Below are 11,275 nucleotides of genomic sequence, written 5' to 3'. Positions count from 1 at the left end.
AAGTGGTAGAGCTCTAGCCTTAAGCTGAAGAGGTGAGGGACAACATTCAGGCCCAGAGTTAAAGCCCTGTGACTGACCAAAAAAAAAAAAAAAAAAAAAAAAAAAAGAGTATAGCTGAACATATCTTTTCAGAAGGCTGAGATCTGAGGATCAGAGTGGAAGGAAGCCAGCCTGGGCAGGAAAGTCACTGAGACTCTTTTTTTTTTTGGGGGGGGGTCCAGTCGTGGGGCCTGAACTCTGGGCCTGACCACTGTCCCTCAGCTCTTCAGCTCAAGGCTAGTGCTCTACCACTTGAGCCACAGCGCCACTTCTGGCTTTCTTTCTTTTTGCTTATGTGGTGCTGAGGAATCGAACCCAGGGCCTCAGGCATGCAAGGCAGGTGCTCCACCACTGAGCCACCTTCCCAGCCCTCACTGAGACTCTTATCTCCAATTAACTATTGAAAAGCCAGAAGTGGGGCTATGTTTCAAGTAGTTGAACCTCATCCTTGAGCAAAAAAGTTCAGAGAGAGTACCCAAGCTCTGAGGGGGAGGCAGTCCCCCTCAAAAAGAAAGAAAGAGGTTGGGATGAGGCTTAGTGGTAGAGTGCTTGCCTAACATGCATGAAGCCCTTGGTTTGATTCTTCAGTACCACATATACAGAAATAGCCAGAAGTGGCACTGTGGCTCAAGTGGTAGAGCACTAGCCTTGAACAAAAGAAGCTCAGGGACAGTGCCCAGGCCCTGAGTTCATGCCCCAGGTCTGCCAAAAGGAAACAAACAAGAAGGAAAGAAAGAAAGAAGAAAGAAAGAAAGAAAGAAAGAAAGAAAGAAAGAAAGAAAGAAAGAAAGAAAGAAAGAAAGAAAGAAAGAAAGAAAGAAAAGAAAGAAAGAAAGAAAGAAAGAAAGAAAGAAAGAAAGAAAGAAAGAAGGAAAGAAGGAAAGAAGGGAAAAGAGAGAAGGAAGGAAAGGAGGGAGGGAGGGAAGGAGGGGAGGAGGAAGGAAGGAAAGGAAGGAAGGAAGGAAGGAAGGAAGGAAGGAAGGAAGGAAGGAAGGAAGGAAGGAAAAGGAAAAAAATGACTATAGCTGGCTGCCGGTGGCTTAGGCTTGTAGTCCTAGCTACACAGGAAACTGAAATCTGAGGATTGAGGATTGAAACCAGCCCATTCAGGAAAAAGAAAAAAAGAAAAAGAATAAAAATCACCCAGATTCCTATTGCTAGAGTCACCGTTGATAGTATTTTGTCTTCTTTCTTCCATCCCTTTATGTGAGCCAATTATAGGGAACAGAGATGGTAGGGGATTCCCTCCAGTCTTAGGAAATGATTTTTTGAAAAACCAGAATTTCCAGGAATGCCAATTATTTATGGGAACCCATGGGCATCTGGGAGTGTGGTTTTCTTCCTGTATCTGCTTGCAATGTGGGAAAGGGTCCAGGCAAAACCTGGACAGGAATGAACTACTGCTGCTTTACTTCGACTTGCTAGGCCCTCCCCTGTCTGGGACTCAGCATTCTAGACTTGCTTGACAGCAGGCAGACACACCCTATGAAAGTAGAATTATTCCATGGGGTTTTATGAAGTCAAGCACAGAGCTGGGCTTTGGAGTGTATCACCAGATTTTAAGACTTCTCTATTTCCTCATTTGCTAGGGCAAGTGAAATGGGTCATCTGAGGCCCCACCTCTAAAGCAGGGCTAGAATTCTAGCTTCCTGACATAGGGCCTGTGAGGACTAAGTGGTACATTGCAGCACATGACATGTGCAAACTCCTCACTGCCTTTCTGAACGGTCTGTCTGAGAAGTCATAGGCATGGCCACCTCCTATGCAGAGCCAGAACACTACTCCTGGTAGCTGATAGTAGAGAATCCTGGGGGCTTGAAGGGAAGCTGGTGTATCAGGTTGTGGCTGCAGGTAAGTGACTGACTTTCTTAGTACTTTTAATTTTGGAGTAACCAAGGCAATGGAATGGAGGTTGTTTCGTTCACATTTCCCCCCGCCCTCTTCCCCCCCCCCCCAGGTCCTGGGGTTCCAACTCAGGGCCTCAGTGCTGTTCCTGAGCTGCTTTTGCTCAAGGCTAGCATTCTATCTCATGAGCCACTGCTCTACTTTAGGCTTTTTTTGGGGGGGTGGGGTGGGGGGTGTCAGTAGTGGGGCCTGAACTCTGGGCCTGGGTGCTGTCCCTCAGCTCTTCAGCTCAAGGCTAGCACCCAAACACTTGAGCTACAGTGCCAATTCTGGGTTTTTCTGCTTATGTGGTGCTGAGGAATTGAACCCAGGGCCTCATGTATGCAAGGCAAGTGCTCTACTGCTGAGCCACCTTCCCAGCCCCTACTTTAGGCTTTTTTAGTAGTTTATTGGAGATAAGAGTCTCTAGGACTTTCCTGCTAAGGCTGGCTTCAGACCATGATCCTCAGATTTCAGCCTCCTGAGTAGCTAGGATTACAGACATGACCTGCCAAGCTCCAGGCTTGGAATGGAGTTTTCTCAAGCCTTATTCCTACCCTAAGAGTCTGGCCTGGTTTAAGAGCTTAGGGGTTAAGAGCTTAGTGGGAGGGCCCTCCCCCCGCCCCCTCCCCAAGTCACAGGAAAAACCCTTCTCCATACAGTACCTAATAGCCCTGGCAAGGTGCCAGGGCTGAAGAGGAAGCTGCAGTCATTTTTAAAGTTTCATTTTTAGAGGTTTTTTTTTTTTTTTTTTTTTTTTTTTTTTGCTGGTAGTGGCTGAGCCAGGCTTTTGCCTGCCATCTCTCATCTTCTAGGAACAAAGTGCATCAGGAGGCAGAAGGTAGGGTTGGTAGCCCTGGGAAGCGGGAACAAAGCAGGCTGAGGACAAGGAGTCCTTGGTCCTCAAGGGTTCATGGATGAGTTGGCCACCTGGGTGACACTTCCGGGTCTGGATCTGGGCTAGTTAGTGCCTTTTTTTTTTTTTTTTTTCCCAAATCATGCCTGTGGTCGCACTGGGGCTCTGCATTCTTGGCAACAAACCTTTCATGGATATATCTATGGCATGGTGTGTGTCCTGGTTGTCCCTTAGAGGTATCTCCAAGAGCAGCCTGTGGGAATGGCTGAGCACCAGGGAAGGGGAAGCTAACGGAGGTGCCCAGCTAGGGCCTTACTCTCAGAGTGCCAGGAACATGGCCATGGATTTTTTTGGTGTCTACAGATGCCGTATTCCAGCCTTCATTCATCCATACCACGGCCCAGGGGTCAGCGGGCCCAGCAAGCAGCTTTGGTGTTGCTGGCAGCCTGCCTGGTGGTTCTTTGGGGGCTGGGGGAGTCCCCAGTCCACACTCTCCGTTGCCTGGTACTCTACTTAGCTACTCTACAGTTTGAACTGCTGTTAAAAAGGATCTGCTGTCTGGCTGAAGAGGTGTGTCACATTCAGTCCAGGTAATTCTCTGTAGTTTCTATGATGGCTGGGTACCCAACATGTCTCACTCCCTTGATTCCTAGCTCTGTTCTTCCCTGGCTAAGCTAGGCTCCGGGCTGAGGCTGGGCTGTCCTCTTCAGGTACCAAGGAAGCTACTGGAAGGCTATAAGGGCCTGTTTGGGATGCCCCATTCGCCATGGAGCCCTGCTGCTGCTGTCCTGTTATTTCTACCCATCCCTCCGAAACATCACTGGCCTGTCCCTCAGCTGGGTGCTTGTCATTTTGGTCCTCTCACAGGCTCTGAGCATCCTCCTGGGCCTTCAGGTATGCTACACAAGAAAAGGTCTGGGCAAGTGGAAGAAGTGGCTAGTGTGATCTGCCTGGGCTCACTGCTGGGCTTGGGGAGGGATTAATGGTTAGAGTCGCAGCTACTGGCTGGGAGAACTTCCTGAAAGAGGAAGGCTATGGGTGTATCATTCACAGAAGTTCTCCAGCCCTATCTTTCTGTCCACAGAGCCTGACTCCAGTTGAGATCTCAGCAGTTTCTGAGAAAAGGAACCTTAATGTGGCCCAAGGGCTGGCATGGTCGTATTACATAGGGTACCTGAGGCTGATCCTGCCAGGTGGGCCACTCTCTGGATCTCCATGTCTAGATACATGGCTTTCTGTGTTTCTAGAACTTGCTGTACTTTTTAAAATATATATATATTTTTTTGGTCCGGTGTGGGGCCTGAACTCTGGGCCTGGATGCTGTCCCTCAGCTCTTCAGCTCAAGGCTAGCGCTCTACCACTTGAGCCACAGCACCACTTCCAGCTTTTTTCTTTTTGCTTATGTGGTGCTGAGGAATCGAACCCAGGGCCTCAGGCATGCAAGGCAAGCACTCTACCACTGAGCCAACTTCCCAGCCCACTTTTTAACATATTTTTGTCTAACAAATCATTGGCTTCCCAAATCAGCCCTCTCAGCATGAAGGAGATTGCCATTATGCCCATATGGAGCACAAAAGCCATTTGGTGACTTGCCCAAGGCAAAACCTTGAAGGCTTTTGATATTTACTCTGTGCCCTGTGCCCATCACGTGCCTAACTAATCATCATCATCATCATCATCATCATCTATTTTAGATAAGGAAAGTGTGATTCTGAGAGGTGACTTCTCCATTTTACATGCCTTAGTGAGAGAAGTCAGGATTTGAACCCAGGTCTATCCAGGGCCTGAACCCTAGATCACATGGAGCTCATGTGTCTCAGTCCTCTGCCTTGCAAGCCAAGGTGGTTGCTTTGTGTATCTCATGCCTCTCTTTGACCCTAGGGCTTCTGCAAGGAAGCACTCTGGAGCTGGAGGCTGGCTCTCTGTGCCCTGTACTACTGAGAATGTCTCCTCCAGGGCTTTGCCAGCCTCTTAGATCCTGATGGCTGTGATGGGAAGGGATGGGGGTGACACAGAAATCTAGTGGGGAAAGAAAGAAAGGCTAGAATTTCTTCCCCTCCAGCCTCCTGTATAATGAGAGTGGGGTAGACCCAGTTCTCTTGCACCCACACTGAGGAGGCCAATGCTTGGGTTTCAGTCCTGGCCTGGGAGGGAAGGTTCATGAGGATGACTTCTTCATCTTCCCTATCCTAGGGCTCCAGGCTCGGATCCAAACTTACAATCAGCTCCATAACAACATACTACAGGGTGCAGGAAGCCAAAGGTTGTACATCCTCATCCCATTGGACTGTAGGGTACCTGATGACCTGAGTGTGGCTGATCCCAACATCCGATTCCTGCACATGCTGCCCCAGCAGAGCATTGACCGTGCTGGCGTCAAGGGGAGAATTTACTCTAACAGTGTCTATGAGCTTCTGGAAAAAGGGCAGCCAGTGAGTGTGCAGGGTGATGTGGGCCCCTGGGGTGGAATCAAGGCCCTGGAGAACTCTTCTCTGAGCCTGTTTCTCCCGTGGGTCCCAGGTCAAGGCAAGATTCAATTCTGAATGATAATGATAAGTAACCTTTATTGAGTACTTACTAAATGCTACTCTGGTTGCATCATATGACCACCAGTTAATCCTCACCACCATCCTGAGACTCTGACCCTATAAAGGAGGAAACGGAAGCTCAGAGATACAGTGAGAAAGTGGACAGTTTCAGCTGGAGTTTATCATGCTCTCAACCATCAAGTTCTTTATAATGAAGTCTATGAAAACATCTGAAGAAATTCATGGAGGTGTGGGAAAACCCAGAGCAGAGCCGAACCCCAGAGCCCTCCCAGAGGAATTGATTTCAACAACAACAGTTGACAATTCAGTGCAATGATTAAGAAGGCTCTGGGAGGGCTGGTTTATCCCAGCCTGGCCCTGGATTCAGGAAGGGAGATGTCAGAGGCAAAGGCAGACCAGACAGCAGAGACCCCATTAACCTAAGGGAGGGAAGCGTCAGCCCATGGCACTGATAGTCCAGAGACTATCAGCCTAGCTTAGTCTGGTCTTTCTGTCACCAACTCTAGGCAGGCACTTGTGTCCTGGAGTATGCCACACCGCTGCAGACTCTGTTTGCCATGTCACAAGATGGTAGAGCTGGCTTTAGCCGGGAGGAGCGACTGGAGCAGGCCAAACTCTTCTGCCGGACACTTGAAGACATCTTGGCTGATGTTCCTGAGTTTCAGAACAACTACCGCCTCGTTGTATATCAGGGTGAGAAGTCAGTAGGGTAGAGAGGTCCTAGGATCTCCCAGAGGGTCAGGACATGGACAGCACCATTTCTTGGGCTTTCCCAAGTCATCAGAAAAACTAAACCATACTCTTTCCTCCTGAGAGGTCCCCCTGCTGCCCTAAGATGTTAATCTTTGGACGTAGAATTTCAGTGCAGTATAAAGAATGGGGTTCTAGAAGCCCTTCACTTCATCTATTGACAGGGCAGGAAGCAGAAGTGTCTGGAGCCTTGGTCCCGTCACTCCCTGGCTACATGACTTGGCAGATTTCTTTCCCTCTCTAAAAGTGAGAGTGAGCTTCCACTATCCCTAAAACTACTTCTAAGCCAGGCTACACTATTATACTATGTAATTGCAGCTACTCAGGAAGGCAGAGGTAGGGATGATTGTGGTTTGAGGTCAGCTCAGGGAAAATATTAGCAAGAACTGATCTTGGTCAACAAGCTAGGTATAGTGACCTGTGCCTGGGATTCCCAGTAGTACTGAAGAATCAAGGTTTGAGGCTGGGAAGATGGCTCAGTGGTAGAGTGCTTGCCTTGCGTGCATGGGGCTCTGGGTTCGATTCCTCAGCACCAAATAAACAGAAAAAGCTTGAAGTGATGCTGTGGCTCAAGTGGTAGAGCGCTAGCCTTGAGCTGAAGAGCTGAGGGACAGCGCCCAGGCCCAGAGTTCAGGCCCCACAACCGACAGAAAAAAAAAAAGAATCAAGATTGAGACTGGCCTTGGCAAAAATCTACTTGAAAGCAAACTCTACCTGAAACTCTAACTGAAACAAAAAAGGGCTGTAATATGGTTCAAGTGGTAGAGAGCCTGCCTAGTTTCAAGTTTAAACTCAGTATTTACCCCCCCCCCCAAAAAAATCAGACAAAATAAAAACCTGCTTCTAGCTTTAGGATTCTTTTAGACTCTAGTCTCAGAGGTTGAAGGGTAGGTGGGGAGAAGGGGGTAGAGAGGATGTCTCGGTGATTCCTCTGGGCATGTTCTAATGGCAGGGTATAAGATTCCTACCATTTCCTAATCCCCTGCTCATGCCCTGTTCCAGAACCTGCAGAGGGAAACCGCTTCTCACTATCCCAGGAGGTTCTCCAGCACCTGCGGCAGGAGGAGAGAGAGGAGATTACTGTGAGAAGCTTCCAGACCTCAGTGATGCCTCCTTATTCCGTGCTGTCCCAAGAACCCAAGCTCCTCATCAGTGACATGGAACAGCCCCTCCCACTGCGCACAGACCTCATCTGAGGCCCAGGGCATCTCTCCTGAGCCTCCATGACTCCCAAGACTGATCTGAGTGCTTCTTTTAGTGGCTGGAGTCCCAGCAGTTATTTTTTCCCACTTCACAGAGAAGGCCCTGAACTTGACATCTCCAGAGAAGTCCTACATTTCTTGGGCAAGTCAATTCTTTCTAAGCCTTAGTCTCCTCTGTGATGTAGGATTATAACTGCTCCTCCGGCCACCTCCATAGGAGTGTTGTAAAAGACTGTATATACGTGTAGGGTGTTTTATAAACTAAGGGCCAGTTAAACTTAAAGCATGTGTCAGGCTTGTCCCATTGGCTATCTAGGCCTCCTCTACCTTGAGTTGACCTATCTACATGGTATCAACAAACTCCCTTTGTCCTCAGGCTTCTGGACATGTTGGCTCAATGGGGAGGTCCAGCAAGAGAATGGGAAGAAGGAGAGATGTAGTCAGGGTATTTATTTCCCCTGCTCCTTCCTGAGTATCAAAGTCACTGTGGGTTCTCCTGCCAGGTAACCTTCACAGTAAATCCTCTCTCTAGGTTTCTGGCAGAGCTTCTAGCAATGCTATTGGTTCTCCATTGGAGAACTGCTGTTTGTTTGTTTGTTTTTGTCAGGCTTGGGGCCTGAACTCTGGGCCTGGGTGCTATCCCTGAGCTCTTAAGCTCATGGTGAGTACTCTACCACTTCCAGCTTGTTTTGTTAATGTGGTGCTGAGGAATCGAACTCAGGGCCTCATACATGCAAGGCAAGCACTCTACCACTGAGCCACCATCCTAGCCCTGCTTTTTTTTTTTTTTTTTTTAATAAAGAGTACATTTCTTTTTCTATTTTTTTTGGGGGGTGTCCGGTCGTGGGGCCTGAACTCTGGGCCTGGGCGCTGTCCCTCAGCTCTTCAGCTCTTCAGCGCTCTACGACTTGAGCCACAGCCCACTTCCGGCTTTTTTCTTTTTGCTTATGTGGTGCTGAGGAATCGAACCCAGGGCCTCATGCATGCAAAGCAAGCGCTCTACCACTGAGCCACCTTCCCAGCCCCTCTAGCCCTGCTTTTTCGTTATTGTTATTGTTTGTTTTGTTTTGTTTGTTTTGGAAGGGGTCCTGGGGCTTAAACTCAAGGCCTGGGTACTATCACTGAGTTTCTTTTGCTCAGGGATAGCACTCTACCATTTGAGCCACAGCTCCATTTTTGGCTATTGTCGGGGAGGGACGGGGGTAGATTAGTTAATTGGAAATAAGAGTTTTACAGTCTTTCATGCCCAGGCTGGCTTGGAACCACACACCTCAGATCTCAGCCGCTTGAGTAGCTAGGATTATAGTAATGAGCCACTGGTACCCAGCGAGCATTGCTTTCTTGTGATTTCCTTATATCCTGTTTTCTTCTTATATTCCTTTTAAAAGCCACTTCTGAGATTACCCAGTGTGATTGTGTTATCTTTTTGCTGTTAGACTGACACCTACAACAGACTGGTATTTATTACCTCAGTGAGGTTTGAGGAGTTTAATGCTTGCCACCAGGCTGGAGCCCTGGGTTCTATCTCAGCATTCAAAAGAAAAATAAATAATGAAGTATGGAGCCAAGTTAGAAATCAATAACAAAAAGAAACTTAGGAAATTCACACACTACATACTCCACAATAACCAATAGATTAAAAAAATCACATAAAAAACCTGGAAAATGTTTTGATGTTTTTCTAGAGCTAGAAATAGATTTTAATTTTGTCTTTGATAACAGAAACATCACATATTACCTCTGATGCCCAAATCAGCTTACCTATGTGTGCTGCTGCCTTCCTCTCTCTGTGGACGGCCCAGCAGGTGGGTGGTGGGTAAGGCACTGAGCCCAGCAGTCTGACTAAGGGCACAGTTGCCCTTTCCAGAGGGGAGCTGGGGAACAGGAGGATCAAGAGCTGGGTTGAGCTAGCACACAGAAGCCATGACTGGAATACAGATGCAACCTGGGGAAGAGCCACTCAGAAAAGCAGTGGCCACTGAACATATGTCCCCAGAGAAGAGAGCTTGCAAAAAAACACAAAACACAAAACGGAGTGGGGTTGGACACCGGTATCTCATGTCTAATTCTAGCTATTTAGGAGGCTGAGGCCTGAGGATCACAGTTCAAAGCCAGTCCAGGCAGGAAAATCCATGAGATAATTTTTTTTTTGCCAGTCATGGGGCCTGAACTCTGGGTCTGGGCGCTGTCCCTCAGCTCTTCAGCTCAAGGCTAGTGCTCTACCCCTGGAGCCACAGCGCCACTTTGGGCTTTTTCTGTTTATGTGGTGCTGAGGAATCGAACCCAGGGCCTCATGCATGCAAGGCAAGCACTCTACCACTGAGCCACCTTCCCAGCCCTCCATGAGATTCTTATCTCCAATTAGTCACCAAAATATCTGGAAGTGAAGCTATGGCTCAAGCTGTAGAGCACTAACCTTGAGCATAAAAGCTCAGGAACAACACCCAGGTCTGGAGTTCAAGCTCCAGAACTGGAATTTAAAAAAAAAATTAGGGTGAGAATATGTTTATGTGAGGAAACAGGACATATACTTTGAGACTTAGACAACACATCTAGTCACCATGCCGCACCTACGTTGCCAGCACTGAACCAGGGCAAAATAACCGTGGTGGGATAATTGTGAGGCCAGGCAGCCCATTTCCACCCAAGCTAGATTTGTCCCCTCCCTCCCACCTTGTTTTTACGCATTTCTAAGTGCAGCCTCTTCCTTTCTCCCCCCCGCCAAAAAAAAAAAATCCCGGGGCTTGAACTCAGGGCCTGGGTACTGTCCCTGAGCTTTTTTTGCTCAAGGCTTGCACTCTACCACTTGAGCCACAGCGCCACTTCTGGCTTTGCTATTTATGTGGTACTGAGGAATCGAACCAGGGTTTCATGCATGTTAGGCAAGCACTCTACCACTAGGCCACATTCCCAGCCCCCTTCAGCCTTATTTTGAGCAAAGTCTCCACACAAACACACATGCCAGGGGAAACCAGCTGCCCTTAAAGATGGCCGAGCCATGGGATTTGAGAAGGAAGCACTTTCTTTTCTCTCCAGCTGTCCCAGTCATCTTGTCTCCAAGACTTGAGGACTCTAGCATATTAGCATATTAGGATCTAGCCCAGAATCAAGAGCCTCCCCAGCTTCACCTTGCCCCATCCATCAGCTATAAGCATGGTACACAGGCTGTGGAGTCTGACAGCCCCAAGTTCAAATCCTAACTCCATCATTTAGTATCAGTGTCCAGCTGGGTGCTTCAATAAGTCTCAGTCTTCCCAAGTATAAAATGGAGATAAGATGGCACTTCTTATCAAGGTTATTGTGAGGAGTGAATGGCATAGTGTCTGTAGGCTCACAGATGGCTCGGTGTCTGGCACATAGCTGACCCAAAGAAGTAGCAGCTATTAAGATGATAGCTTTCCTCTCTCCAGTCATTGTTTTGCCAGTCCTGGGCTTGAACTCAGGACCTGGGCACTGTTCCTGAGCTTTTCAGCTCAAGGCTAGCACTCGACCACTTGAGCCACAGCTCTACTTCTGGCCTTTTGGAGGTTAACTGGAGATAAGAGTTTCACAGACTTTCCTGCCTGGGCTGGCTTTGAACTGAGATCCTGAGGTCTCAGCCTCCCAAGTAGTTAAGATTACAAACATGCATCACCAGTACCTGGTCTTTTCCCCAGTCCTTTAAGGAAAACCTAGCCTCTGTACAAACTGCTGCTCTACCTCTGCTCCTGGCCATCTTCCATTATTTCACAGCTCCCCCTGACTATATAGGATACTCACTGAGGGTGGGCCCTGGGGTTGACTTGTCCTCAGGAGTTCCCCAGCGTAAAGCATCAGCAATCCTTTCATAAATGTCTATCCACATATTCTTGACTGCACATGGGTAAGGTTCCAAGGTGTCAGGGAAAGGGGTGCCTTCCCAGTGAGCCACAAAGAGGCCTAGCTTTGTCTTCCTGGTCCCTGCCTACATATTCCTGGCCCCACGGCTGACTTTCCCTAAGCCCTTCCTACAGGGA

The 11,275-nt window shown here is 48.3% G+C and overlaps 1 protein-coding gene across 3 annotated transcripts; it reads left to right on the top strand.

The window, feature by feature from the left end:
* The first annotated feature begins 1,715 nt into the window (after window positions 1-1,715).
* Sting1 (stimulator of interferon response cGAMP interactor 1) lies at window positions 1,716-8,846 on the top strand. Of its 3 annotated transcripts, none has more exons than XM_070036144.1 (8): window positions 1,716-1,890; window positions 2,739-2,764; window positions 3,143-3,369; window positions 3,490-3,673; window positions 3,864-3,972; window positions 4,973-5,211; window positions 5,835-6,021; window positions 7,081-8,846. In XM_070036144.1, the coding sequence occupies exons 3-8, from the start codon at window positions 3,143-3,145 to the stop codon at window positions 7,272-7,274; spliced, it is 1,140 nt and encodes a 379-aa protein (XP_069892245.1). In that variant the 5' UTR covers window positions 1,716-1,890; window positions 2,739-2,764; the 3' UTR covers window positions 7,275-8,846. The 3 variants fall into 3 exon arrangements, with proteins under 3 accessions (XP_069892245.1, XP_069892244.1, XP_069892246.1); XM_070036143.1 differs by having other exon boundaries at window positions 2,698-2,764; XM_070036145.1 differs by lacking the exon at window positions 2,739-2,764.
* The last annotated feature ends 2,429 nt before the right edge of the window (window positions 8,847-11,275 follow it).

Source organism: Dipodomys merriami, unplaced genomic scaffold (assembly GCF_024711535.1).
Source record: "Dipodomys merriami isolate MVZ:Mamm:240054 unplaced genomic scaffold, mDipMer1.0.p SCAF_27, whole genome shotgun sequence".
Lineage (NCBI taxonomy): Eukaryota > Metazoa > Chordata > Mammalia > Rodentia > Heteromyidae > Dipodomys > Dipodomys merriami.
Note: the sequence above shows the minus strand (reverse complement) of the source record. Positions and strands in the feature narration are given on the sequence as shown.

What these genes read in the sequence shown, in the direction of transcription:
- Sting1 (XM_070036145.1), top strand. Translation starts at nt 3,143, where the DNA reads ATGCCGTATTCCAGCCTTCATTCATCCATACCACGGCCCAGGGGTCAG. An exon ending in GCATCCTCCTGGGCCTTCAG is followed by an intron (nt 3,674 to 3,863) that starts GTATGCTACACA and finishes TTCTGTCCACAG; the next exon opens with AGCCTGACTCCAGTTGAGAT. An exon ending in TTCTGGAAAAAGGGCAGCCA is followed by an intron (nt 5,212 to 5,834) that starts GTGAGTGTGCAG and finishes CACCAACTCTAG; the next exon opens with GCAGGCACTTGTGTCCTGGA.